The sequence below is a fragment of the Elephas maximus genome, chromosome 20, assembly GCF_024166365.1.
Source record: "Elephas maximus indicus isolate mEleMax1 chromosome 20, mEleMax1 primary haplotype, whole genome shotgun sequence".
NCBI classification, from domain to species: Eukaryota; Metazoa; Chordata; class Mammalia; order Proboscidea; family Elephantidae; genus Elephas; species Elephas maximus.
Genome location: NC_064838.1, coordinates 10,580,157 through 10,605,227, shown reverse-complemented (window position 1 = coordinate 10,605,227; position 25,071 = coordinate 10,580,157). Strand labels below are relative to the sequence as shown.

The 25,071-nt window shown below is 40.7% G+C and overlaps 1 protein-coding gene across 12 annotated transcripts in view; it reads right to left on the bottom strand.

Annotated features, from left to right (window-relative positions):
• Positions 1 to 10,074: 10,074 nt before the first annotated feature.
• Positions 10,075 to 25,071, bottom strand: part of KMT2C (lysine methyltransferase 2C) — a 397,882-nt gene continuing 382,885 nt past the window's right edge. For all 12 annotated transcript variants that reach the window (XM_049863292.1, XM_049863298.1, XM_049863302.1 and 9 more), the window contains 4 exons: positions 15,000 to 15,116; positions 14,371 to 14,444; positions 13,984 to 14,092; positions 10,075 to 12,117 (listed from right to left, as the gene is read on the bottom strand). In XM_049863292.1, coding sequence (XP_049719249.1) covers positions 12,025 to 12,117; positions 13,984 to 14,092; positions 14,371 to 14,444; positions 15,000 to 15,116 — 393 coding nt within the window. In that variant the 3' untranslated portion in view covers positions 10,075 to 12,024. The remainder of the gene's footprint in view (positions 12,118 to 13,983; positions 14,093 to 14,370; positions 14,445 to 14,999; positions 15,117 to 25,071) is intronic.

Genomic DNA, 25,071 nt, shown 5'->3' with positions numbered 1-25,071 from the left:
CGAGGATGGGAAAAGGAGCGCCTGAGGACTGAAGCCCGAGGCGCGCCACCCTTTCAGAGGCACGGGACGCAGAGCCGCAGACGCCGGCTGGCAGCAGCGGGAAGCTCGGGGCTGGGTGGGTGCAGGTGTGGCTGGGGGAGCAGGAGGGGGTGCAGACGTTTATACACGCGTATACCGGGCGCGTTCCCAGACGGTGCGCGCGTGCTGTGCTCACCAGCTGTTCTTTACCGACCAAAGAAATGAAACACGTTTGATATTTAAGTGGCTGGGGGGAAAAAACTGGGTAGGTTAAAAAAGAATTGCTGGGAGCCAGGAAGCAATCTTCGAATAAAAGAGCCCTAAATATTTACCCAGTTTTCGTAGCTATTTGGCAGAGTCCTCCAGCTTCGCTGGATTACGCGGTGTGGCTCCTCTCCAGGCCCAATGGAGCTTGTGTGAACGTGCCGGCACCACTGTTAGAGTCTTTTAAACATAGTTTTGTTCTTGTTCTTCTTCTTATAATACTGTACTTCAGAACTGTTAGTGTATGCTGAAGTTTGTTTTCTGTCCGCTTAAACAGAAAGTAAAAGAAATGTAGACCTTCTCATTTCAAAACTACTGTCAGTGTGTGCAATTACCGGCCAAAAAGAAACAGGCTGTAAAGCTTCACTACCTGGTTTATGGAGTGCTTGGATGCTGGTGATGCTAACCTTGGACGGGATGCTTCTATAATGTGGCAAGCTGCCCCTATTCCGAGGGCCAAGGGCTCCGCCTGCTATCCATAACTCGACCCTTTCTTTGCACGGGGTTTGAAATAAACGGCCATTCTTTGGAAGACGTGGCATGGTTCCTGGGCCTCTGAAGTTGGACATGGTGATTTGTTGATGTCTGTTTCTCTCTGAGCCTGACAGGATAAAAGCCTTACTGCATTGTGGTGCTTTCTGGAAGGGCTGATGTTTTAGAAATTGTTTTTCTGATTGTTAATACATTCCTTTTTAAGTAAAAAAAAAAAAAAAAAGTTAGGTCTCTTAGGAAAAAGATTAAACCGGAGAGATGGAAACAAAAGCAGGAAAGGATGGTGTCCACACCACAAGGGGCAGGTGGTTAGCACTGTCACCTGTACAAGAACCCCTAGTATCCAGAGAGACATCTGTGGCATTTGACATTGCTGGTGACCAGACTAAGCAACAGCTGGACCAGGGGACCTGTAAGGCTGGGAGTGGGCTCCAGCAGCGCGCAGAGGGGCCTGCAGGGCCAGGGAAAGGAGGAGGGTAGGAGGTGTTATTTTGAAGTGGGAAGAGCTGAGCATATGTGTTCCCTGATGGGAATAATCCGTGTAGGAGAGTAAGAGGGTATGGATTCGGTACAAGTTCCTTAGCACTGTGGAGGTGGCCGGTCGGCCCTGGCATCTAATATTGTCTGTGAAGGGGTCTCCCTGGTGCTATAGACCAGTGCCCTGGTGTCCCTTGTAGGACAATGACCTGGCTCTCCACACATGGCCCCAGGGCTCAGAGGGCAAGAGGTGCCAATAGTCTTGCGTTTCCCGTGGAGCACTTGATAAGAAATCTGTCTTCCAGCCAAAACACCTGTGTGCACACGTGGGGAAAATTAATACAGATGAACATGACACCCAGAGCCAGGGATTCAGACAGGCCCTCCACCCCACTGCACTCCAGTGTCCCGACCCTTTAGGCCCCACGGCCTCCATGAGCCCCAGTTCATGGGTAGTAAATAAGTCCAAAGCCCAGCAGCATTGGAGCTCTGTGTGGGTTTAGGGATGGTGGGCCTGGCTGCAAGCAAGAGGAGGGACAGAGCGGGGGCGCCTGTGTACAAGGAGGTGCCTGGTGGATGGGTGCTGATTTTCCAACTGCCGGAGGAAGAGGCAGTGGAAGAAGGCACCCCTTGCAGGAGCTGAAAGCCCAAGGCTGGAGCAGCAGTGATGGCGGGACAACCCACGTGAGCAGCCACTTCTTGCACTGTACTGCTTGGGATTCAGGTAGGACAGGAGGAGGTGGGTATCTATCTGGTCACTCTTGAGGGGCAGTGCTGCAGGTGGTGACCAGTGGTTTTAAGTCTGCCAGCCCCTCCACGTGGGTGTATTTGAGGTCAAAGAGTTTGTTTCTGGTCCTGGGCAAAGTACTTGAGGGAAGTGTGGAAAAGGAGGTGCTGTGCTCCCCTGACCACGAGCTTTGTTAGGCAGGGGCAGATTACTCAGTAAGCAGGGTAAGCACGTGTTTAGGGCACCAACAAAACAGAGGTACTAGCTGTCCAAAGCAAAGTCCCATAGATGCCAAGCAGACAGGACACAAGGAAAAGCTAGCACTGCACTGGAAGAGAACTGGCAGGGCACCGAGTGAGACTGACACCAGCTTCAGCGCGTGAGAATGTGCCGGCTGGAAATAAAGTTCGTGCAGAGTCATGAGGGTGCCCACAAGCCAGGTTGTTTAAGCTATGAGGCCCCTACCACTTCGACACCTTCGCTGACATCTGTCTGCTGGTGTCCCCTCCTTGTATTTGAAACTCCTTATCTCGGTGGGTCTCTTGGGAGTATACTAATTCTTTCCAATAAACAAGAGGTGGGGGTGGGCTGTCAAGTCTAACTCTTCCTACATTCACTCAATATGCAACTGGATCCAACATGAGTAGTTGCTGGGCAAGGACGGGTTATATTAATAGATAACAGGTTTCTGATCAATTTTGAGAGAACTATCTTGTACATCCATATCTGCTGATCTAGCAACTCCAGCCAGGAGGGCCAGCAATGCTCTTTGCCATGACACAAACACAGGGGTATGCTCCTGAGCACATCCTGGTAAACAACCAATGGGAACTCCAGTCCCAGGCGATGTGCAAAAGTGAGGGAACTCAGTAAGTCGACCAGTGTGATGAATTCAATCAAGTTACTTTTTAATTGTAGAGCATTTATGTACAGAATTTTGTCCGAAGTTTTGTAAATAATAGTATTTATAACTTTAAAATATGCTTGGCTTACATACAGACACAATCTAGCACACATTTAATACTAACACAGCAAATGTCCAAGAAATACTGAAAACGTTAATATTTATCTAACATGAAAAGTTTTCATTTATGTATCAAGTTTCTTTTTTTTTTTTATTGTCTGTTGCGAAGGACACAGTGCTTGCTATTACTCTATAAAAAAAATAAATGAGGTATGAAGCACAGTAAGAGAACACAAAATTCAATATTTATTGTGCAAAATATGTTTCTGTTTTGCAACAATGAGTGTGTTTCTAAATTCATCTTCCAAGAAAGCAACAAAGGGCATTTACAGAACATTACATTTATATTTTATCATATTTACATGTCTCTGTATAAGGAAATTGAACAATTTCTCAAGGAAATAAATGAATATTTAAATAATAAAAATTATATAAATGTATTTTATTTTCTATTTCCCTTCAGACTGACTTTCTTTTAAGAAATTGACTGATATTGTTTTGACTCACAAAAGAAACTTGCTTGTGGAGAAGTGGTGCTATTGTTACATCGATTATGTATGTATCTCCAAATATGGGAGCTGAACAATTCTCAAATAAAATGTACAGTTTATAAATTTTGTACATGATAACAATTACATTTTCCTTTTTATTTTGGGCTGATCAGGTATCACCTCACGTTCTCGTCTCTCTCGTTGACCACGTAAGAGCATACCAGCAGCACTGTAATGAAGTGACTCTGGTCCTGTCCTGCCCAAAGCGAAGCAAAATGCGTCTTCAGATCGAGCACACCCTTGTATTTGTATCATGCTCTTTGTGATGGCTCAGTGGTAGGCCAACGCACTGTGACGACGCAGCCTCAAAGGGTGGAAAATGAATGTGCGAGTTTTTAAGTATTATTTCAAGACAAAAAACACTCGTGGAGATCTGCGAAGGGCCCACCAACTAACATCTTCTGACAAATGAATGACGTGATTTCTGACTGCCTCATAAGTACTTTTTACTATCTCAGAGCCAAATAACAAAATTGCATGTTCCAAGTCAATTTTTTTTACTTATTTTCAAATATAAATTTTTGTGTTAACATCCAAATTCAAATGTAATTTTTATACTGTAAATTTTACTTTTATAAATTTTATCTATTTTCAATTATTTAAATTTATTTTTGACAGTAGAACCAAATTTAAAAAGTGACACAATTTTATATCCAAGTAAAACAAAATGGCAACAACTAAGTGGACCACAAAAACAAAAGCTCAAAGAAAAGAAAAAGGATTTGTGACTCCCTAAAGACAATTGCAAAATTAACTTCCTTTTTAAAATGTAATAAATCAGAAGAGAGTTCTTCCATTGAACACTGGAGCTTAATGGGTGCAAATCATTGTACTAGTAAAGACAATTGCAAAATTAACTTCCTTTTTAAAATGTAATAAATCAGAAGAGAGTTCTTCCATTGAACACTGGAGCTTAATGGGTGCAAATCATTGTACTAGTACCGCTAGTACTGAAATTAGTAACAGCAATATGGATATAACAGAATTGGTTCCAATGCTCCTTGCTGTAGTAAAAAAAATTGATGATCTAGCGAGTGAAACTATTTTAGAATCTGAAATTCTTATGCCCATGGCGCTCTCCTCAGCACCGCACCCACCCACCTGCCATCCTCAAAAGTACAGAAGCAATCATATAGGGACCCCTTATGTCCACATCTGCAACTTATGACTTACCTGCCATTTTGTCTGTTGACTCCGCCTCTGCTACAGGTGTCCGTCCTGGCGTAGGTCAGTCTCCATCTCCCCAAACGATTCTTTGGAACCGACCCTCTCTCACCTTCCTGAGGATCTCATGCTAGTTTTTTCTTCTCACCGCATCAATTTCTCCCCCTTTACTGGATCATTACCAAACATGCTCTAGAATATACCATCTGAAAACAACAAAATCCAACCTCCACATGACCCACTTCCCCCAGGTACTGCCTCAGCTCTGTGCCACAGCACTAAAGTGACACTGCTTGTCAGGGTGACCAGCAACCACTTGGTGACAAATCTATCAGAAACTTTCTAGATCCTATTTAACCTTTCAATATTCTACTAAATTTTAACATTCCCTCCTTCATGAAATACTTGGCTTCCCTTGCTTTTCTCCAGTCTCATTGGCTGTTCCTCTTTAGTCTCCTCTGCTGGCTTCATTTGCAAAACCCCTAAATATTGGGGTGTCTCAAGCACAAGCCAGGGTCCTTTGCCCTCTCGATATATTGCCTCTGTGTGATCTCATCCATTCCTTTGACTTTAAATGGTCTCTAAACACCAATGACTCTCCAAAGAATCCTTCAACCCAGCCTTGCTTCTGAGCACCAGACAGGTAGGTCTGGCTGTCTATGTGTCTTTGCCCTCCTGGAGGCCTTGCAAACCTCACATCTAACATACCAAAATGGACTTTCATATCTGCCCTCTTCCTCCACCAAAACTCTTTCCAGAAACCCAGTAGTCTCTGGATTGGAAAAAAGAAGTAAACTTTATTCATGGAGGGCAAGATCCTAGATATAGAAAATTCCAAACAGTCGACAAGAAAACTTCTAGAGCTAATAGAGGAATTTAGTAAGTTGCAGTGTACATGGTCAACAAACAAAATCAGTTGGGTTTCTATACCAGAGATAAGAAATCTGAAAGGAAAATTAGGGAACTGATTCCATTCACAATAACATCTAAGAGAATAAAGTAACTAGAAATAAATCTAACCAGGGATGTGAAGGGCTTATACAATGAAAATTATAAAACACTGCTGAAAGAGAATAAAGATTTACATAAAGATCTTTCATGTTCATGGACTGGAAGACTCAATGTTGTTAAGATGTCAGTACTACCCAAAGGGATCCATAGCATCAGTGCAATCCTGATCAAAATTCCTATAGTCTTCTTTACGGAAATGGAAAAACCAATCCTCAACTTTATATGGCACGGCCCCCCAACCCAGAGGCCCCAAATAGCTAAAGTAATGTTGAAAGACAAAAATAAAGTAGGAGGACTTACATTTCCTGATTTTAAAACATATTATACAGCTACAGTAATCAAAGCAGCCTGGTACCGGCATAACAATAATCCCATAGACAAATGGAACAGAATTGAGAGTCTGGAAATAAAACCACTCATTCACGGTAAACTGATTTTTGACAAGGGTGCTAAGTCAATTTGATGGGGGGAAGAAGAAACTCTTCAATAAATGGTGTTGGGAAAATTGTGTTTCCACATGCAGAAAAATGAAGCAGGACCCATGCCTTAGCATACACAAAAACAAATTAAAAATGTGAAAACCAAACCATAAAATTCTTAGAAGAAAATGCAGAGGCAATGTGGTGAGACATAGTTTTTTAACAATGGATTATCCGATATAACAACAAAAGCATAAACAGCAAAAAACAAAATAGATAAACGGAATCTCATAAAAGTTAAAAACTTCTGCTCATGAAAAATCTACCAAAAAAAGGTGAAAAGACAAGCTACCAACTGGGAAAATACCTTTGGAAACCATAGATCAGATAACCTAAACTCATTGCCGTTGAGTCGATTCCGACTCATAGCGATCCTATAGGGCAGAGTTAGAACTGCCTCACAGGGTTTCCAAGGAACGCCTGGTGGATTCAAACTGCCGACCTTTTGGTTAGCAGCCATAACTCTTAACCATTATGCCACCAGGGGTTCTATAGATAAGAATCTAATAACCAAAATACACATAACTTCAACAACTTGACAACAAAAAGACAAATAGTCCAATCAAAAAATGGGCAAAGATCTTGAAAAGGCATTTCATCAGAGATGCCAATCAAAAGCACAATGAGATACCATATTTCATTTCCACTAAGAAGGCTAAGGAAACCCCAGTGGCATAGTGATTAAGAGCCACAGCTGCTAACCAAAACGTTGGCCATTTGAATCCACCAGATGCTCCTTGGAAACCCTATGGGGCAGTTCTACTCTGTCCATAGCGTTGCTATGAGTCAGAATCGACTCGAGGGCAACGGGCAATAAGGCTAACATAAACAAAACAAAAAAACAAACATTGACAAGGATGTGGCGAAATTGGAATCCTTATCCATTGCTGGTGGGAATGCAAAATGGTACAGCCATGGTGGGAAACAGTGTGGCGGCTCCTCAAAAAACTAAAAATAGAACTACCATATGACCCAGCAATTCCACTCCTAAGTATATACTCAAAAGACTTGAAAGCAGAGACTCAGATTCTTGTACACCACGTTCACTGCAGTGCTGGCAATAGATAAATGGTGGAAACAATGTAAATGCCCATGAACAGATAAACGGAAACACAACGGAACATACTTACAAATGGAATACTCCTCAATCAGTAAGAGAAATGAAGTCTTGATACATGTTACAATATGAAGCTTGAAGACATTATGTTGAGTGAAGTAAGTGCAGCCAAACACCTCATGGGATTTAGTTCCTTGGTTTGGAGATTTAGGGTCATGGCTTTATGGGACATCCCAGTTCACTGGCCTAATATGTTTAGTGCTTCTGTTCTATCTCCTAGTTCGTTGTGTAGTGCCTGGGATCTTAAAAGTTTGCAAGTGGCCATTCAAGGCTCAACTGGTCTCTACTCATCTGGAGCAACAAGAGGAAGACAGAAAGGCAGGAATAGGAGTCTGTAATAGGAGAAGGATATGGAATGCATGGCTAATTCCCTCCTTGAACAACTGCCTCCTTTGCCATGAGACCAGAAGAACTGGATGGTCCTCAGTTACCATTTCTGAACATTTTGATCAAAGATCCCTAGAAGAATCCTGATCAAAAGAGGAAAATGCAGAACAGAATTTCAAATTCTCATGGACTGCAGACTTTCTGGACCCAGTGGAGGTTGTACGAATCCCTGAAACTACAGTAGCACCCTGCCCCTCCATCCACAGTTTCGCTTTCTGTGGTTTGTTACCTGCAGACACCAAGGTCCAAAAATGTTAAATGAGTAGCATATGAAAGCTCGTGTCTTACTGTTCGAGGACCACATTCACATAACTTTTATTACAGTATATTGTTATAATTGTTCTATTTTATTATTGTTACTCTCTTACTATGGGGTTTACCATAGGTATGCATGTATGGGTCACAGCATAGTATATAGAGTGTTCAGTACTGTCTGATTTCAGGCATCCACGGGGGTCTTCAAACATATCCCTCCCAAGGGGGGGCTTCTGTATTGCCCTAAGATAATCTTTAAACCTTAAATGAAAAATATCTCCTGAGGTCTCCTTAAAAGCAAATAGGTTAACTAGTAAAAAAAAGTCTGCCTTATACATTGCGCTCTTTTAGGATCTTTCTATCCTAAAAGATAGACAACAGCAAATGGAAAGTTCGGATAGGAACTTTAGGGGCAGTGGCTTTGCCAATGGAGGAGGAACAACTTAGAAAAGGAGGGTGAGAATGGTTCCAGAACGGGAAAAATGTAATGTCAACAAGACGCACATTGTAGAGACTGGAACTGGTGGATGTATTTGCTCTGTATATTCTCAACACCAAAGTGACAATAAAAAACTCCAGGAGTCATCCAAAATTCCTACCTTTTACACCCTTAATCACATATGTAAATCATAGGAGGACTCGAATCTACCTTCGAGACATAGCTTAGTCACTTCTAATTGTCTCTATTTTCATTGCAACTTGCCCAGTCCAGGTCCCCAGAGCTTGGACTACCGCAGAACCTGTGCAGCCTTACCACTTCCCTCTTAGCCCCAGACAATCACCTCTCCCCTGTACAGACTGGACAGCACCCTTGCTTAAAATCCTTCAATGGCTTCCCGTGGCACTTAGATGTTTCAAATCCCTGAAGTCCCCTGTGTGGTTTGGCCCTTGCTTTTCTCTGTGATCTTATCTGGCCACTCCGTTCCAGCCATCATCGTTGGGCTCTTGGCACATGCTGCTGCTGTTGCTTCTTCCAGGAAGGCCTTTGCCTTCATCCCTCCCATGGCAATCCTTCATTCTTTAGGCCTTAGGTTAAGGAATGCCTCTCCGGACACTTGGCTACCTCATCTGATACTTAGTTGACCTGTTTTTGTTGACCTGCTCCCCCACCCCCCAACTGGAATATAAGCTCTGGGACGCCAGGGACCAGGGCTGTCTCACGCAATGTGGGGTCCCCAGTGCCTTTTTAGGCATTCGGTAAGTATGGGTTGAGTGCATGGCCGAAGGGTTAGAGGTAACCAGTGCAGCTCACCAGTCAGCAGTGTCTGCCATGGGGAGATGAGGCCTTGCTTCTGCTTCTACTGCTAGTTCTTTCCAAGAGGACACTTTTGAGATTTGAGGCACCGAATGGCCATGAGAAGACACCTTTCTGCCCTTCCCATTCCCTACTCCCTAGGTGACTGCATTTAGACTAGTAAACCGGAAGGCTAGGATTACGCTTCTTGCCTTTTGTGGCCCGGATATGGCAGTGAGGAGTTGGCATCCACCCCAGCGAAGACAACCACACCAAGCAGCAGCTTATAAAGAACGGCCAGGGTGGCGAACACTGCTCAGCCCTGTCCACACTGACAGCCTCACAAACAGCAAGTGTTTCGGAACAGGATTAACAATTTTTTCCTCCAGGTTATGGATGCTCTGATGATTCTGCTAAAACAATGCAATCCAACAGGTTGCTACTTTGAGGCGTGCATGCAGCACAGGTTAGAAATCTGTTTTAGGAGCTGTGAGGGGGTCTCTGGGCAGTTTTTATTCCTGGCAACCCCCTTAAATTAAATATGATAAATACATTAAACATGATGGCAATAATCTCTATTAGTCAGAATAAGATGCAAAGAGTTGCCTCAAAAAAAGTCAGAAGACTACAGTGAACAAAGAAAAATAGACTTTAAACAACGGAACAAGGCACCAAGAATACTTTAAAATCTGACTGTGGTAAACATCTAAAAAGAGATGTTCTCCTTCTGTCCTGAACTGCAGGGAAGATAGAGTCTCTAGTTGGAATAAGTTACAAGCCTTTATTTAAACATTTCATTTGAAAAGAAAGAATCAAGTCACCCTCCTGTAATTCTGAAAGGCAAACCAGACTGTCAGTGACTTCCAAGCAGCCATGACTTCACGAGCACCAAACAGAGCAGGAGACTGGCGCAGAGAAATTTGAGGAGGCAGCCTTTATAGATGTAAAATATTTTATTTGTAAATGGTGATCTTCTAAATCTGTGTCCACAAATTCCAAAACCCATAACACTCTGTATACTTCAAAAAATTCAATTTTTGCCAACATTAGATACTATTATACAGAACAGAAAACAAAACAAAACAAAAACCTGGTAGGACAAATACTGGTAGGATGTCAGAATATTGTACGAGAGAAGAAAAATATTCAAGAAACAAATTTCATACAGCTATTTATCAAGAGAAAAATATATACACTTGATTTATTCTGTAAGATAAAAATACATCATGCCATATACATTACAAGTCGAGAACTGTATCACTGATATACCCACAGCTTACAGTCCACTTTATTGTGCACACGAAAAACTTCATTTTACATTTAGCCCGTGAAGTGTCAGTACCAGAATTTTAAGTACAAAATAAAAAGCTAACCTGCTTCAAAACGCTGATTAAGTTTCTACAAGCAAACACAAAACAGTGTCTTTTTTTGTTTGTATTTTTTTGTTTTTATTAAAGAAATGTAAACAAACAGTTCATACAGACACATGTTAAAATTACACCTTTCAAAACCCTATTGCCGGAGTCCTGCAGCTGCAAAAGCATAATCATGTCGCTCCTTTTTTTTTATTTTTATTTTTTTGTTTTAAACAGAAGGCTAAGGAGTTAGATTTAGGTTCCTGCTACATTATCCTATTATGTTTACATGATTCTTCGCGGCCTGAAACAAAGTTCTAATCAAAACTACTTTGCTGAAGAAAAAAATTCAGCCTCCATTTGGGTGTATTTTTAAGCAGTTATTCACAGTTATCACAAATTGTAAGCACAAAAAACCTGACTGAAGAAGTAGGGATGCAACAATATAATATGAAAAAAATTAGTTTAAATTACCAAAACAGCTATAAAAGTTGTAGTCATAGCATACACTCCGTTCTATCAGAAGTAAGGTGTATAAAACAATTAAGTACTAATAGACCATAGTTTCCAAAAAATCCCAAATAGTCTAGGTTGAAATTTTGGTTATTAATTATAATGGCAGATTTAATAACATAAAATTATATTGTAACATCCCTAGGAACATTTTATAAGCACCCGAGCTGCTGCAGAGCCTGATAGCATTTGGTCAATAACTATTTTTATACTGTATTTTCTTCTCAAAATATTTACATATTTGTACAAAGTAACAGAGTTTGTTAGTTCTGCAGGTCACAGCAGCAGCTTGGCTTTCTTCTAACTTTTATTTAAAAATAGCTTCATTCACTTATTCAATAATAAATACAAAAAGTTTCTCTTATTTTACAGAAATCAAAAACTACAATAAACTGACTCATGGAATCAAGTATTTAAATGTATTTTAGTGCAAGTTATTATCCCTTAGCTCTATCCCTAAGGAAGTCATTTCAGTACATTCCTTGTTCAGTGGTGTCTACTTTATTTAAAAATTTTTAAATTAGAGGGCCTGCCCCTTTTCAAATAAGGCCGTGGCCAGCACTTTGGACATCTCCCTTTCGCTGGTGATTTCAGTCTTACATTCATAGGAGGCCCCCACCGTGAGGCAGGGCAGCCATCGGCTCTTTGCCCCAGTAAAAGTTTCTCCTTAGTGAGATTAAAAAGAAAAAAAAAGCTAAACAAAACCCACCCACCAAAAAACAAAAAAAGCTAGAAAGAAAATCAAGAGAAAGAAAAAGGAAAAAGAAAAAAAAAAAAGAAAAAGAAAAAGTGCTGGACCATTCTGTGGTTCTGTTTAGCCTTAGAACTTCAGGAAAGTCGCTTTCTCCTGGGGCTGCTTTAACCTGAAGTACTAAGGAAATCAGAATTCCCAGAAGCTATTTTTCAAAAAGTCATAAAACAGAAAACGAAAGTATCTTTCTGTCTGTAAAATTCAAATGGCGTGTTGAATCACTTCTTCCTAGGGACAAGTTGCCGCGCTCGGGCGAGGAATGCGCTCAGTTCATCCACTTCCGGCAGTTCACAGCTCCACAGTGACATGGGATCTTGTGCTGGTCGTCTTCAAAGTCAAACTTGTAGTCATAGCAAAGCTGCCACGCAAAGAATCAGCGTGAGAAAGGTGGGCGAAGATACGGCAGGGAGGGGTCTCCTGTCTAGATTTCCCCAGTTCAAAACCAGCAAACAAAATGGGCCTAAGTCAAAAGGAGACCTACTTTGTTGAGGTCCCATGGGACCCTGAGTGAAACCCTCAAAACAAAATGAACTAACATAGCTACTCTTTACTTAGGGATTCAAAGAGGGCGGGGCAGATAGAGGGGCAATATGCTTCAGCCAAACCAGATCTGCGCTTTTCTCCAGCTGCTCCCAGCACCGTCCGTGGCGGAGGGAGGGACCAGCTACACAGGGTGCTGGGCCGGGCACCCTCCTGCCCTCCCCACTGTTTGTTGAGTGGAGCATCCAAGTTTGAGGAGAGACTACTGCCTTTAGAAACTAACAACTGACTTCCTCCTTAAAAGAATATTTAAAGGTTGTCTAAGGGTTATCAAATTATTAGTAACCTCTCAAATCAGCCCTGTTCCCAAGGTATGTGGCAGTCTACATGATTTCTATGGCACATGCCTCACCCCTCCGAGCCCAGCCAGCTTAGCCTGCTTCCACACCCCAACAAATTGTACACTGTGAAATGAGGGGAGGCTTGTCTCTCAGTCCTCTCTAATTCTAATGTTCTAGGATAGCATTTGGAAGCACCTCCTTTCCACAGAGAAAGGAAATAAACCAATATTGAGTAGCTACTTGTAGGAACGATAATACTGACTTTGATTAGGTTATTTGCTGGGTTTTTGGAGGAGCTCTGTTAGGGAATAGTTCTTCCCATGTTACAGAAAATAAAATCAGGATCAGGGGGTTAAAAACTTGCTAAAGAATGCTGAGGTACCATGGGGGCAGAGGCTCATATGCTGGGATGGCTGGGCCCCACAGCCATAAGGCCACTACCGCCGTTCTCACCAGCACCACGCCGGAGATCTCACATACTTTCCCTCCCCTATCTTCAAGTGACTCTTTGATTTGCAGTGGGCTCCATGTTTAGCCAGATCTGTATTCTTGGTTTAAAAAATGAGATTCCAAAAGAGATGACCCAAAAAATCCAGGCATAGTCTCACAGCTACAGTCAAGAAGGGCTGGGGGCTCCCATAAAGGAAAGACACTCAGACTCCTCACTTTCCCAAAATGGGGGCGGGCGAGGAGGGCAGGAGGTTTCCTACAGAAATCAACACTGCTGCCACATGTGCGTCACAATAAACTCCAATTCCAGATGAGGGCACTTGGATCAAAATATGCTGATCACATTTGTGGAAGACGAAGCTGAGAAACGTGATGGGACAAACCTCAAGTCCAGCACTCAGCATTAAAAAAAAACCCAAATACCCAAGCTCCTTGGAAATCTGTTGATGTGAAAAATCGGTAAGATTGTATCGATCACAGTGTGAATATGAGCAAGCTGGAGCAATCTGGGGCCCCAAATTTGCTGCCTGACAGCCTTAATGTGATCTCACACAGTATTAGCATTCCTGGAGACCACAATGACAATTCCGTTATATTCTTCAAACATCAGTTCAATTACAGACATAATATTTAGAGCAAGGAATACTGCCCAATTGTGCCCAGGGTAAGGGAGTCTGAAAGAGCATAAGACATATGAAAATGATGTCATCTAATGAGTGACATGGGGACGTTAACTTGTGGAATAGAAAAATAAGGAAATGGGAAGAGTGAAGATGAAGTCACTCTCAGAGCTGTCTGTGCAAGAAGGTGGCAACTTGAATGCCTCAGGTGAAACAGGACAGAGTGGCCAAATCTGACCTAACACGAGCCAACTTCCACCAGAGTTACCGTGTATAAAGGGGTGAACTACCACATACCCGGGTATGCAGCAGGCAGACACTACCCTCTCTTACCTCTTCTCCTTTCTGGATTCTCCGGTTGGAGCTGATGATAATTTTATGTCCTCTCTCAAAAGTCACCACTTCAGCCACACAATTGGGTGCACATGAATGGTTGATATATCTGCAAACCATCATGTTAGAAAACTGTTACAACACAACTGGAAATCCCTCCACTAATAGGGAAAACTTTTTCCTAATTACATTCCTATTTGCCCATTAACAGAACAAGTGCAAATACACAATTTCAAGTAAAAATTCTTTTCGAAACAACTTATTTGCCCTGAATTTCAATCACTGAAAACCTGTAGTAAGCATCTTTCCCCTGCTTTGATCTCTCTCCGTTACCATACAGCCCGCCAAGCAAAGGGCTAGGCTGATCAGATTCCTCTTTGCTCTCACCTTGCAGGCCCTCCTGTAAGCGTGGCATCGATAACGTGGTCATTATCCATGCGGAACATGTACACGCCGCGGTTCTGGAAAAGAAAGCACTTTTTTCTACTTCTCATTACAAATTCAGCCACCAGTGCAGATGGGGAACTACTCTCCGTGCTCATATCCACCTGAGAAGTGCTGAGTGAGAACTGAAACGCACCTGTTTACAACCGCTGTGGGTATTCTACTAAGCACCATCGGAGGTAACTATGCCACGGCATGAGTTTACAGCAATGAATGGTTGCTTTGTGACACCAGGCTCACTGACCAACGCGTCACTGACCAACGCGAGCTAAACTGTAGTGCTCATCGAGGGGGATGGGAGTAAAATGCAGCACCCCGGCCCTACAGCAAATGTGTATGGAAAGAGTGCACCACCAAAGTACAGGCTACAGCTCTAGCTGTGCAAATAATAGCACTGACCGAAAAAGATAGATGGAAACAGACAAGAGAAAAACACAATATCCAGACATGGCTTTTGTTCAAAAACATGAGAGCCAAATTTGGCCTTGCCTTTTCAGGATGTTTAGATGGCACGAGATGGAGAGAGGATGAATGTGGCAAGACTTACAGAATCACAAGTGCCAGGCCCCTACCTGAGACTCATAAAGTTTCTCTTTTCTGTTTGCCACTTCATTTCGAATTATAGTCCCAATATATTCAATGACCATGGTGTGCTTCTCAATGTCTCTAGCAGCATACAGGCCTAGTCCCTGCAAAAAAGAAAAAAAAGTATACATATACATACACATATATATATATATCCTCTTGACAGTACTTCATCTGAGAACAAATCTGCATTCTCTCCTTCATACAAAATTATTACCTTGAGTTTAACACGTTGGGTCTTATCAAAGTCATACTTAAGGTTTCACGGGAATTCAAGTGATCTTTTTTATTGAAAACGCTAATCTTTGACAGTTAAAAATGAGACAATCTTACCACTTACAGCTATGCCATCATTACCTTTTTTTCCAATGTCTTTTTTACGCTAGTTTCTTATGGCATACCTATCAGACTCTATGACCACGACATGCATGAACATGAAGCAAAGTAATAATGTGATTGGCCGCCCACATTTTTACCAGGCTATCCCATCTTCCAGGTAATCCCATGCTGAGATCCCATCAACTAAACAGGCTAATGGCCTTTTGCAATCACTTCATCCCGTTACTATTCTAAAAAAGTTTGACATGACAATAAACTTAGTAAAATAGAAACAGGGCTAACTAGAAGGGATTATTAAAATACTATAAAGAGGTTTCACATTTGGCTATGAGCTGGAAGCCAGGGAAAAAAAAGAGAAATGGTGTTATTTTGCTCTAGTTATCTGCAAAGCTGGAAACAAAGTTCTTGGGAAAGGCAAATTTTTTTTCCTAATACATAATTCTGACGTTGCCAAGGGCATGTACAGCGACTTGAATGGACTGTCTCATTTGGCAATTTGTCCTGTCTCGCTTGGGCCCTAGTGGTGAAGTAGTTAAGAGCTCGGCTGCTAACCAAAAGGTCGACAGTTCAAATCCACCAGCTGCTCCTTGGAAACCCTATGGGCCAGTTCTACTCTGTCCTCTCGGGTCACTATCAGTTAGAACTGACTCCATGGCAAGGGGTTTGGTGTTTTTAGGCTTGTTAATAATACAAATTATGGAAAAGTGACATACTGAAAAAAATAAGGACAGTTTTCATGACAGCATATTTATCCTTTCTTATCCCAGTTTGTTTCTGCATTCTCACCTAAAACTAACCAGAAGGCAGTAGTGGAGAAGTAAGAACGAACACACCATGTATGCTACCTGGGGCATTATCCCAGATGCATTCCTCATCAAGCACCAGCTTGGAGTATACAGCAGGGAAGGCCAATGCCAGAGACTTTAGGACATGACCTGAATGAGTTTCTCAAAATACTACTTATGCAGTTGGTCTGTTCAGTCCCAGATATGCCTCTACAGCGAGCAAACCAAACAGCTGTTACTACACACTTCGGTACTGCAGCATCTTCTGACAGACAGGTATGACACGTTATTCTTGTACAGGGTTTTTCTCAGCAGGACTAGGCCTGGAAGTGGCAGAGGCACAGCAGGTTAAGTGCTTCCAGCACGGCTCGGGTCTGTACCACATCGGCTGTGGCTTTCTGAGTGCAGGGGAAACAAACTGGTGCTGCCCTGCAAGGATGGTAACTCCAGTTTCACGTTCACAGCACTCAGTCTCACAGGTTGTAATTCCCCCTGTAGGAATATGGTGTTTTCCATCGCGTTTGCACCACTTGGTTACTGTTTTCTTCTTCAGGCACCTTCAGAGAGAATTATAGCTTACTGAAAACTACCTGGCAGACAATCCACATGCCAGTCTCTCCCCATCTACTTTAAACTCCAGCTGCACACAGGATTTTAAAACAGAAAGGGGGTATTATAAGGCAAATATTAAACTACCTCTGGGAAATTTATAAGTTGGGGAGGTAGGAGAATAAGCAAAAATGCATGGGAAACAGTTGGAATTTTATTTTCAAATAGGAGGAAATGTGTGTGATTATAAAAGAAGAGGAGGGAAAAGAATCATTTATGGAAAAGAGAAGTATAAAAACTTCTAATTAACAAGAGAAAAAAGATGGAATAAGAGCAACCTGATCAAAACAGCACAGTCAAGGAACAGGAAAAGGGAGAACAGTGTGAGCACAGCACGTTCATCGAGGGCAGTGGGAGTAAACCCAGCCGCCAGTCCTCGTCGCAGCCGAGCGTGGGATCAGTGTGCCCACCAAAGCACAGGCTGGAGGGTAAAAACAAGGCCCGGCCATATGTGGTTTATACTTTATACTTGAAAACAAATTGGATAAATAAAAAGCCAGCATTTCTTTATTTAATGGAGAAAGACTTAAGGTTCTCTGCTCAAATCACAAACATTAAGTCGGTCCACTATTTATCACTGTGCTGGAGGTAGCAGCCAATGCAAACAGACAAGAGAAAGAAATCAGAGGGACAGGAACTGGTAAAACCATCTCTAATTGCAGCGTAGTGGTTAAGTGCTACGGCTGCTAACAAAGGGTCGGCAGTTCAAATCTGCCAGGCGCCCCTTGGAAACTCTATGGGGCAGTTCCACTCTGTCCTGCAGGGTCGCTATGAGTCGGAATCGACTCGACGGCACTGGGTTTGGTTTGGTTTTTTGGTTAATTGCAGATGACAACTCTGTATGTAAAAAGCACCCTGGAAATAAAATCAATGGAAAATTAAAACTAATAAAGTAGCAAGAGATAAAATACTTATGCAAAAATCAACAGCTTTTGTACAAACAACAGCCATTTAGAAAAATAGTGGAAGAGTCCATAGCAAAGAATAAAATACCTAGGCATGAACTTAACAATGTGGAGAAAGGAAAATATTCCCAGGAGACACAAAAGCACTTTTGAACATATGCAAGAACGTGCTATGCTTTCAGATGAGGTGATTCAACATCACCACTCCAGGTTTATTTAAAAATGTAACATGATTATAATAATCTTACCTTCAGGATTTCTTGAACTAGATAAACTGATTATAAAGTTTACTTGGAAAACTAAGCAAGAATGGCAAGAGTTAGCTCTTTTAGAAACTGGATCAATTTCTTGCACTGTACACTGGGAAAATTCCAAATGGATTGAAGGACTAAAAGCAAAAATAAAAAGAAAAAAATCCAAGTAATAAAAAACAAAACAAAACCAAGGTTGATTTCCTTTATAAACTGGAAATGGGGAAAGTTTTTAACTGTGAGTCAAAATCCAGAAGCAACAGGACAAAAACAAAAACAAAAAAACTGGCCTATCTGCTTACATGAAAACAAAATTAAAAGCCAAAACTAAAAAAACTTCTATCTGTGAAAAACAACAAAAGCAAATTAAAGAGAAATGGCAAGCACGGTAAAAGCATTTACAATTTATCACTTAACACAATGGGTTAATATTTTTATTATTTAAAAAGGTCTAAAAATAAAGGGAATGATCAATCTGATAGACAGGAAGAAACTGTTTCTAGAAAATGAAAACAAGTGGATTTTGATTATTTTACACAAATAATGCGAGCCTTCTACATTTGTCAACTGCTCCCTCCCCCATGGGTATTTTTGTAAGCATGCTAATTTTTTTTTACAGCAACATTAAAAAAAAAAAAAAAAATTGACATAGTTGCCTTACAAAAATACCTTAGCAGGGAGGGAGAGGAGGGAGCAGTTGGCAAACAAATGTAGGAGGCGTGCCTTATTTGCATAAAAATAAGGTATATAAACAGCTCAGCCTTACTCATTAAGAAAACTGCTCACAATAAGAAAATTTGAAGTAAAATTACCCTGAAATACTGCTTTCACCTATTAGACTGCCCCCTCCCCCCCAAAATCCTAAAATTTAACATATTTCATATTGGAGAATCTATGGGAGAAACATACCCTCTCATATATGGGGTTCAAAATGAAAAAATCAGGCACTGTCTGGCCGGGCCGGGTAACAGTTATAGACGGATATTCACTTCACAGTACTAGTCTCTCTACTTCTGTGTGCATTTGAAAATTTTCATTAAATGAGGGAAAAATAACAGATTAGGTAAGTGAGGACAAAGATCAAGACAAAGACAAAATAAGAGGAGACGAGGATAAAGGTGTTATGTACTGAAAAAAGGCACTGTCTATGGAAGCAGTCACATCTGTCTGCACCAGATACCTTAATAAGCAAGTTCATGAAGTCAAATCTAGTAAAAATAAGATAATTTGTCAGATATTTTAATCTCTCTCAGAATTGGTCAGAACTGGAGGACAAAAGCAGACAAAATAAAAGATCCATGATGTACGTGACCATAAAGAACTCCTTGACAACTTCTAAAAAGTATAGCCTGAGTTTATAGGTTATAATTCATAATCATAATTCAATAAAATTGGAACGAAAAGACTGAATTAATAAAGATAAAAGTTAAAAGTAATATAAACTAGGAAAAAAAAAAGTAGAAAAGATAAAAATGTCCAAAAGCTGGTTCTCTGAAAAATCCAATGAAGGAAATAAGCTTCTTGTAAACTTTAGGGAAAAGAAGTCAAAATAAGTAAATAAAGTACTGAGAAATATCATAATTGGAGATGAGAATAAAAGAATCACATGGCATGAAATTAAAAAATATCTTCGATTTTGACCTGAGCAGTAGAAAACTGGAATTATCAAAGAAAGGTCACTACTGAGATCTACTAAAATGGGGCAGTCCCAGACACATGCAGAGCTGAAATTTTTATCCCTTTGAAGAACAAATGATTCCAATATTATTTAAATTATTCAGAAAGATGGAAAAGGAAGTTTCCTGAATTAAAAGTGGAAAAAGAAGGGAGGCTCTCTGATTCATTTTATAAAGCCAGCATAGACCAAATACCTGACAAAGTATCAGAAAAAAAATCTTTAGAATACACACACATATAGAATCCAGAAATTTATCAAAAGAATACAATATGCCCAAGTATGGTTTATTTCAGAAATGCAAGACTGATTTTAATATAACTCATTATATCAAACGGTTATGGTGGAGAAAAAAGCATGTATCATCAGTGGGTGCTGCAAAGGCATACAAAAAGGTTTGTTAAAAATGGCTGCTGAGTTTCAGGTGAGATAAAGAAACACACATAGCATGAAGGCTGTTTAAGGGGGTCTGTCTTTTGCTGATGTGGTGGTCTACTGTAGAAAACTCAGAAGCTCTAGGATAAAGCTACCAGAGATTTTAGTAAGATAGGTATACACAAGGTAAGTATTGGGAATAGCTTCTCTCAATTACAGCGATAAGTATACAGAAGCTGGAAATGGGAAAAAAAATTTCTCAAACTAACGAGAAAAAATAGAAAAATAATTAGTAACATATTTAATCATAAGGCATAGCATCTATTTGAAGAAAATGATGAAATCTTATTAAAGGGCATGAAATAAGACCTGAAGGGAAAGATATGTGTTTTGATGGGTAGAATAAATCTGTTGGATATAATATAAAATATAAATTATCCTAAGAAAACCAGAAGGCATAGCACCTATCTGAAGAAAACTATAATGCCTTATTGAAGAACTCAGAGTGGGACCTGAATGGAAAGACTTAATACAAAAATATAAATTCTCAAAAACAGAATCCTGACAGGTTTTTAATTTTTCAGCTACATAATATGATGACTCAGCTTATATAGAAGACTAAAGCCCTCGGAATAGGTGTGAAAAGTACACACACACAAAAATGATAAAGTCACTATTTGGTATAAAAATGCAAGGAGACTGGTAGAAAAGAATAGAGAATCCAAATAGATTCCTATATCTAAAAAATTTAATGTATAGTAGTTGGTATTAAAATAGTAGTGTATTAAAATTCGGGGCTATATGCATGGATTAATTACCAAATGGTGCTTCAACAACTGGTTATCCAATGGAAGAAAATAAAATTGTCTTAAACTTCTTGTGTGCCATTCAGTTGATTCCGACTCTTAAAAAAAAAAAAAATATATATATATATATATATTTTTTTTTATCCGACTCATAGTGACCCTATATATGACAGAGTACAACTGCCCCATAGGGTCTCCCAGGCTGTAATCTTTAAGGAAGGAGCCCTAGTAGCGCAGTGGTTAAACATTCAGCTACTAATTGAAAGGTCGGCAGTTCGAACCCATCGACAGCTCCAAAGATGTGGCAGACTGCTTCTGTAAAGAATTGCAGCCTTGGAAACCCTATGGGGCAGTACTACTCTGTCCTATACCGTTGCTATGGAGTTGGAATCAACTCCATGGCAACAGGTTTGGGTTTTTTAAAAAATCTTTATGGGGAAAAGATCGCCAGTTCTTTTCTCCTGTGGAGCCACTGGTGCGTTCGAACCACTAACCTTTTGGTTAGCAGCTTAGTTAGTACTTAACTACTGTGCCACCAGGACTCCTGTCTTAAACATGAAACAATCTAATCTTAGGAAAAAAAAATCTAAGAGGCTACATATACAATCTATGATGGTGGTGAACTGTCTTCTTCACGAAGACTAGAAGCTATAAAAGATGATGCATGTTTAACCACATAAAAAAAAAAAAGTTTTTTTTTTTTTAAAAAAGCACCATATGCAAAGTCATACAGGTAAATGATGTTTTTATGAGACAATATTTAGTAGTAGTGCAAGTTGTTATAGTTTGTAAAACAGACAAAAGATACGAATATACAATTCACAGAAGAGAAAATCCAAATGGCAAACATGAAGTGCTCATTCATCAGTAGCTAGATACTGTAATCAAGGTAACAATATCGGTCCATATTTATCAGGCTGGCAGAAACTTAAAAAGATGGTAACGACTGTTACAAATAGGAGGAGGAGAAAATACGCTCATACGCTGCAGGAAGTAATGCGTAATTACAGTCTTTATAGAAGACTGGCGGTATCTACTAAAATGAAAAATACCTATGCTTTGACAAAGAAATCTTACTTTGTGCAATGTATCTCAAAGTAGTGAAAATATCAATACACGTTATTGTTAGGTGCCACCGAGTCAGTTCTGACTTACAGTGACCCTATGTACGACAGAACAAAACACTGCCCGGTCGTACGCCATCCTCACAATCTTTATTACGCTTAAGGTCATTGTTGCTGCCACTGTATCAATTCATCTAGATGAAGGCTGCCCTCTTTTTCACTGACCCTCTGCTTTACCAAGCATGATGTCCTTCTCCAGGGACTGATCCCCCCGATAACACGTCCAAAGTACGTGAGATGAAAGCCTGCAATCCTCGCTTCTAATGTGCATTCTGGCTGTACTTCCTCCACGACGGATTTGTTCACTCTTCTGGCAGCCCACAGTATATTAGACGTTCTTCACCAACACGATAATTACGGATTTGTTCACTCTTCTGGCAGCCCACAGTATATTAGACGTTCTTCACCAACATGATAATTCAAGAGCATCAATTCTTCCTTCGGTCTTCCTTATTCGTTGTCTAGCTTTCGCACGCATACGAGGCGAATGAAAACACCACAACTTGGGTCAGGCAAACCTTAGTCCTCAAGCTGATCTCTTTGTTTTTTAACACTTTAAAGAGATCTTTTGCAGCAGATTTGTCCAATGCAATGTGTCTTTTGATTTCCCGACTCCTGCTTCTGTGGGCACTGACTGTGGATCCAAGTAAAAGGAAATCCTTCGCAGCTTCAATATTTTCTCTGTTTATCATGATGTTGCTTACTGGCCCAGTTGTGAGGATTTTTGTTTTCTTTATATTCAGGTATAATCCATACTGAAGACTGTGGTCTTTGATCTTCATCAGTAAGTGCTTCAAGTCCTCTTCACCTTTAGCAAGCAAGGCTGTGTCACCTGCATATCACAGGTTGTTAATGAGTCTTCCTCCAATCCTGATGCCACATTCCTCTTCATACAGTCCAGCTTCTTTGATTATTTACTCAGCATACAGACTGAATAAGTACGGTGAAAGGATACAACCCTGATCACACCTTTCTTGACTTTAATGCAGTATCCCTCCTTGTTCTGTTTGAGCGACTGCCTCCTGGTCTAAGTATGCATTCCTTATGAGCATAATTAAATGTTCTGGAATCCCTATTCTTCACAATGTTATCCATAATTTTTATGATCCATACAGTCAAATGCCTTTGCATAGTCAATAAACACAGGTAAACACCTTTCTGGTATTCTCTGCTTTCAGCCATGATTCATCTGACATCAGCAAAGACATTCCTTGTTTCAGTCCTCTTCTGAACCTGGCCTGAATTTCTGGTAGTTCCCTGTAGAGGTACTTCTGCAACCACTTTTGCATGATTTTCAGCAAAATCTTACTTACATGTGATGTTGATATTGTTTGATAATTTCTGCATTCTGTTGGATCACCTTTCTTTGGAATGGGTACAAATATGGTTCTCTTCCAGTTGACTGGCCAGGTAAGCTGTCTTCCAGGTTTCTTGGCATAGACCAGGGGGTGCCTACAGCTCTGCATCCGTTTGCTGGAACACCTCAGTTGGTATTCTGTCAATGCCTGGAGCTGTATATTTCACTAACGCCTTCCGTGCAGCTTGGACCTCTCCCTTCAGTACTACTGGTTCTTGATCATATGCTACACCTCCTGAAATGGATGAACATCGACCAATTCTTTTCGGCATAGTGACTCTGTGTACTCCTTCCAACTTCTTTTCATGCTTCCTGCGCCGTTTAGTATTTTCCCCGAAGAATCTTTCAGTATTGCAACTTGAGGCTTGAATTTTTTCTTTGGTTCTTTCAGCTTGAGAAATACTGAAGGTGTTCTTCCCTTTCAGTTGTCTATCTTCAGGTCTTTGCACATTGCATTGTAATACTTTACTTGGTCTTCTTCGAGTCATCCTTTGAAATCTTCTGTTCAGCTCTTTTACTTCATCATTTCTTCCTTTTGCTTTAGCTACTATACGTTCAACAGCAAGCTTCAGAGTCTCTTCTGACATCCATTTTGGTCTTTTCTTTCTTTCCTGTCTTTTTAATGACCTCTTGCTTTCTTCATGTATGGTATCCTTGATGTCAATCCACAACCCGTCTGGTCTTCAGTCTTTAGTGTTCAATGCATCAAATCTGCTCTTGAGATGGTCTCTAAATTCAGGTGGGGTATGCTCTAGGTCGTACTTCAGCTCTCACGGACTTGTTCTAATTTTCTTCAGCTTCAGCTTGAACCTGCATATGAGCAACTGATAGTCTGTTCCACAGCCGGCCCCTGGCCCTGTTCTGACTGATGATATTGAGCTTTTTCATTGCCTCTTTCCACAGATGTAGTCAATGTGATTCCTGTGTATTACATCTGGTGAGATCCACATGTATAGACACCATTTATATTGTTGAAAAAAGGTATCTGCAATGATGAATCTGCTGGTCTTGCAAAATTCTGTCATGCAATCTCCAGAGTCATTTCTATCACAAAGACAGTATTTTCCAACTACCAATCCTTCTTGTTTCCAACTTTCACATTCCAATCACCAGGAATTATCAATGCATCTTGATTGCATATTTGATCAATTTCAGACTGCAGAAATTGGTAAAAATGTTCAATTTCTTCACCTTTGGCGTAAGTGGCTGGTGCATAAATTTGAGTAATAATCATATTAACTGGTTTTCCATTCAACCATATGGATATTATCCTATCACTGACAGCATTGTACGTCAGGACAGATCTTGAAATGTTCTTTTTGATGATGATCGCTATGAAATTCCTCTTCGATTTGTCATTCCCAGCATACTAGACCGTATATATGACTGTTTGATTCAAAATGGCCAACACCAGTCCATTTCAGCTCACTAATGCCTAGGATACTGATGTTTATGCATTCCATTTCATTTCTGATGACTTCCAATTTTCCTAGATTCATACTTTGTACACGCATATTCTGATTATTAATAGATGTTTGCACAGTTGTTTCTTCTTGAGTCGTGCCATATCAGCAAATGAAGGTCCCGAAAGCTTGCCTCCATCCACGTCATAAAGGTCACCTCTACTGTGAGGAGGCAGCTCTTCCCCAGTCGCCTTTTGGGTGCCTTCCAACCTGAGGGGCTCATCTTCCAGCACTATATCAGACAATGTTTCACTGCTATTCACAAGGTTTTCACTGGCTAATTTTTTTAGAAGTAGATTGCCAGATCCTTCTTCCTGGTCTGTATGCCAGTCTGAAAGCTTGGCTGAAATCTGTCCACCAGGTGTCTGGG